We start from the raw sequence: 3,202 nt of genomic DNA on the forward strand, positions 1-3,202 counted from the left end.
TTTGTGTTTTATTATTTTTATATTCTTCTTCTACTTTCTTTTTATTCTTTTATATCTTTATATTCTTTTTATATTATTTGTTTTTCGTTGTTGTTTCTATTTCTTTCTTCTATTATTTATCAAAACTATTTTCCTTCATTCATTATCTTTTTATTTCTTTTTTATTAATTCTTGAGTATTGTATATTTCTTTATTATTTCATTTGTGTATTATCAAAATATATGTTTTATTGATTTATGTTGAACAAAATATTGAATAAATCAATATTTTCAATGTTAATTATTCATTATTTATTATTAAATGGTGTGTATGTTTATTATATTAAATGAATATGATGAATGAATATCAATATTATTGTTATTTGATTTTAAAAAATAATAAATGAATATGAAATAATGAAATAAAATAATGAAATAATGAAATGATAATGAAATAGAATAATCTAATATTGAACAAATCAAATAAAGAATATATTGAATATATCATTAATGTTACATTATTATTTGTTATTTCAATTATTAAATATTAATAAATTATTATTCATGAATATTTAATTGATTGATATTTTACAATTTCAATTTCATTTTATTTAATAAATGAAATATAAATAATAAATGAATGAATAATAATTTAATATATGAAATAATAAAAAGAAAGATAAATAATAAAGAAATATGATGTATTTAATATATAATATAATTTATTATCAAATATAATAATATCAAATGATGAATTATTTTTATTTCAAAATATTTTGCATCAATAAAATATGTTGCTAAATATTTTGCATCATTAAATTTTGCATCATTAAATTTTGCACTTTTTTTATTTGTTTCAATAAAATTTGCATCCTTTATTTTTTTCATTCTTTTCTTCTTTTATCATCTCTTTTGTTTTATTACACTTTATCTTCTTTCTTTTTATATTCTCTCCTTTCTACTTTTATTCTTTCTTCATCTTCTTCTACTTTTTACTTTCTTTTTATTCTTTTATATCATTCATTCTCTTCTTTTTCTATTATTTGCTTTTTTTCTTTGCCGTCTTAAAATATTTATAAATAGTATTAATAAAAAAGAGACTAAATTCAAATTAATTAATTTAGAATAAGATAACCCCAATAATAGCAAAGAGAACAATGAATGGACTTGATGCAGCATCAAGATTATCATAATTATCTGAACTACTTCCTGGTTTATTATTTGAGCTTTCATTTGGTTTATTATCAGAACTTTCATTTGGTTTATTATTTGAGCTTTCATTTGGTTTATTATCAGAACTTTCATTTGGTTTATTGTTTGAGCTTTCATCTGGTTTATTGTTTGAGCTTTCACTTGGTTTATTATTTGAGCTTTCATTTGGTTTATTATTTGAGCTTTCATTTGGTTTATTATCAGAACTTTCATTTGGTTTATTGTTTGAGCTTTCATCTGGTTTATTGTTTGAGCTTTCACTTGGTTTATTGTTTGAGCTTTCATTTGGTTTATTATCAGAACTTTCATTTGGTTTATTATCAGAACTTTCATTTGGTTTATTATTTGAGCTTTCATCTGGTTGGTTATTAGAATTTTCATCTAATTCACTGTTTGAACTACTTTTTTTATCTTCTTCATTTTCTATGTCATTTTCATGAATAGACTCTTTCTTTGAAAACAAATCGTAAAGGCCAACGTCTTTTAATTCTTGTTCGATATCAGGAATAACGTTGGTTGCAGTAGTGAATGCAATAAATAATAAAAATGCGAACATTGAATAATTTATCTTTTTCAGAACTTCGTTTAAATATATTATATGTCATCAAAAACTAGTCTTTATGCTCCACTCAACCCCTTTTATTTGAGTTGAAATTAATACACTTTATTCTTTTCATCTATTAACGTTTGTTCCTTTGTCTCACACAGATTTCCTAGTATTACTCACAAAAAGTATTGATGAGAAAAGTTTTCAATTACTTGAAGATATTTTATTGTTCTAATTATTATGCTTGAGTTAAAACGAATGAGAGAATTTCAGTTGAATTGAGTTGACTTGAATATTTCAAAGTTAGAAACAATCAAAAAATGAAGAAAAATCCCAAAATGAAATATGGTTAAAATTGGTAATATTTCATAATATTATTATAGTTTAATATTATAAATTAAAAAAAATTTTTTAATTGGTAAGAAAAAAGAATAAGTGAGTTGCATTAGTTTAAATATTATTAATAAATTATTCAATTTACTAGTTTTATAGTTAAAATTAATTTTATAAAATATTTCCTTAGAGTTATTTCTTACAAGTTGTACTTCAATAAAATATTCTTTATGATTATTATAAATTATTATCTTTTCTTTATTTTCATTGTTTTGTCTTCTTGGATTTCATTAGTTTCATTCTTCATTTCATTTTTTCATTAGTTTTTATCCCTTCATTAACCACTTATTGTGTTACCAATTTCTGCTTGATTTTCTGATTTCCTTTGTTTTAATTTTGTATTTTTTTCCATTCCTTTCTATTTATAAGAATAATGTATGTTTAAATAACAATATGTCATCTCATCAATGGAATATTAATTAATGTCTATCATATTTGGAATGTTATTTAATTTTTATCAACAGATAATTTTTGGTTGTAGTACTGTCAAATATTTGTTTTAATCTAATTAAAATTAATTAAAATAAAAAGTAGTTAATTAAGTGTTATTAAATTTATTTTCTATTATTCCTTGCTTGGTGGAGAATAACCCCTTCATTGAGTTTAAGACTTTTTACTCATCCACTATTCACTTCTTCTTTATCTCTTTGTTGTTAAGACATGTAAATTTCTATTTTTCATTCTTTTATTTACATTAAGTCAAAATCTTTTCAAACACCTAACTTAAATATTCTTCATTTAAGTAACTGTTTCTTCTTTATTTGAATTTCATGTATATTAAAACTTCTCATTCTTTACTTTCTTATTTTATGATGAATATACCATTAATACTATGTTTATTATGTCTAATTTCATTCATCATCAAAATGTATATCCATATATTTTATTTGATAGTATCTATATTAACACATATACTTGCATCAGAACAAGTAAAAATACTATTATCTTTACAAATACACGTTCTTCTATTATAATAAATGTCCAATAATATTCTTGAAGTATTGAATAAGAAATTTTCTATCAAACACTAACACCATAGCCAGATAATAACTGATAATTCAAGTCTTATGAC

The 3,202-nt window shown here is 21.0% G+C and overlaps 1 protein-coding gene across 1 annotated transcript, besides 1 other annotated feature; it reads right to left on the bottom strand.

The window, feature by feature from the left end:
* Positions 1-1,064: 1,064 nt before the first annotated feature.
* Positions 1,065-1,751, bottom strand: EHI_131360 (surface antigen ariel1, putative). The gene has a single exon (XM_643066.2). The coding sequence runs from the start codon at positions 1,744-1,746 to the stop codon at positions 1,099-1,101; it is 648 nt and encodes a 215-aa protein (XP_648158.1). The 5' UTR covers positions 1,747-1,751; the 3' UTR covers positions 1,065-1,098.
* A 902-nt stretch (positions 1,752-2,653) lies between these two features.
* Positions 2,654-2,736: a repeat region.
* Positions 2,737-3,202: the final 466 nt, after the last annotated feature.

The sequence above is a fragment of the Entamoeba histolytica genome, genomic scaffold (genome assembly GCF_000208925.1).
Source record: "Entamoeba histolytica HM-1:IMSS scf_1104750518303 genomic scaffold, whole genome shotgun sequence".
Lineage (NCBI taxonomy): Eukaryota > Evosea > Mastigamoebida > Endamoebidae > Entamoeba > Entamoeba histolytica.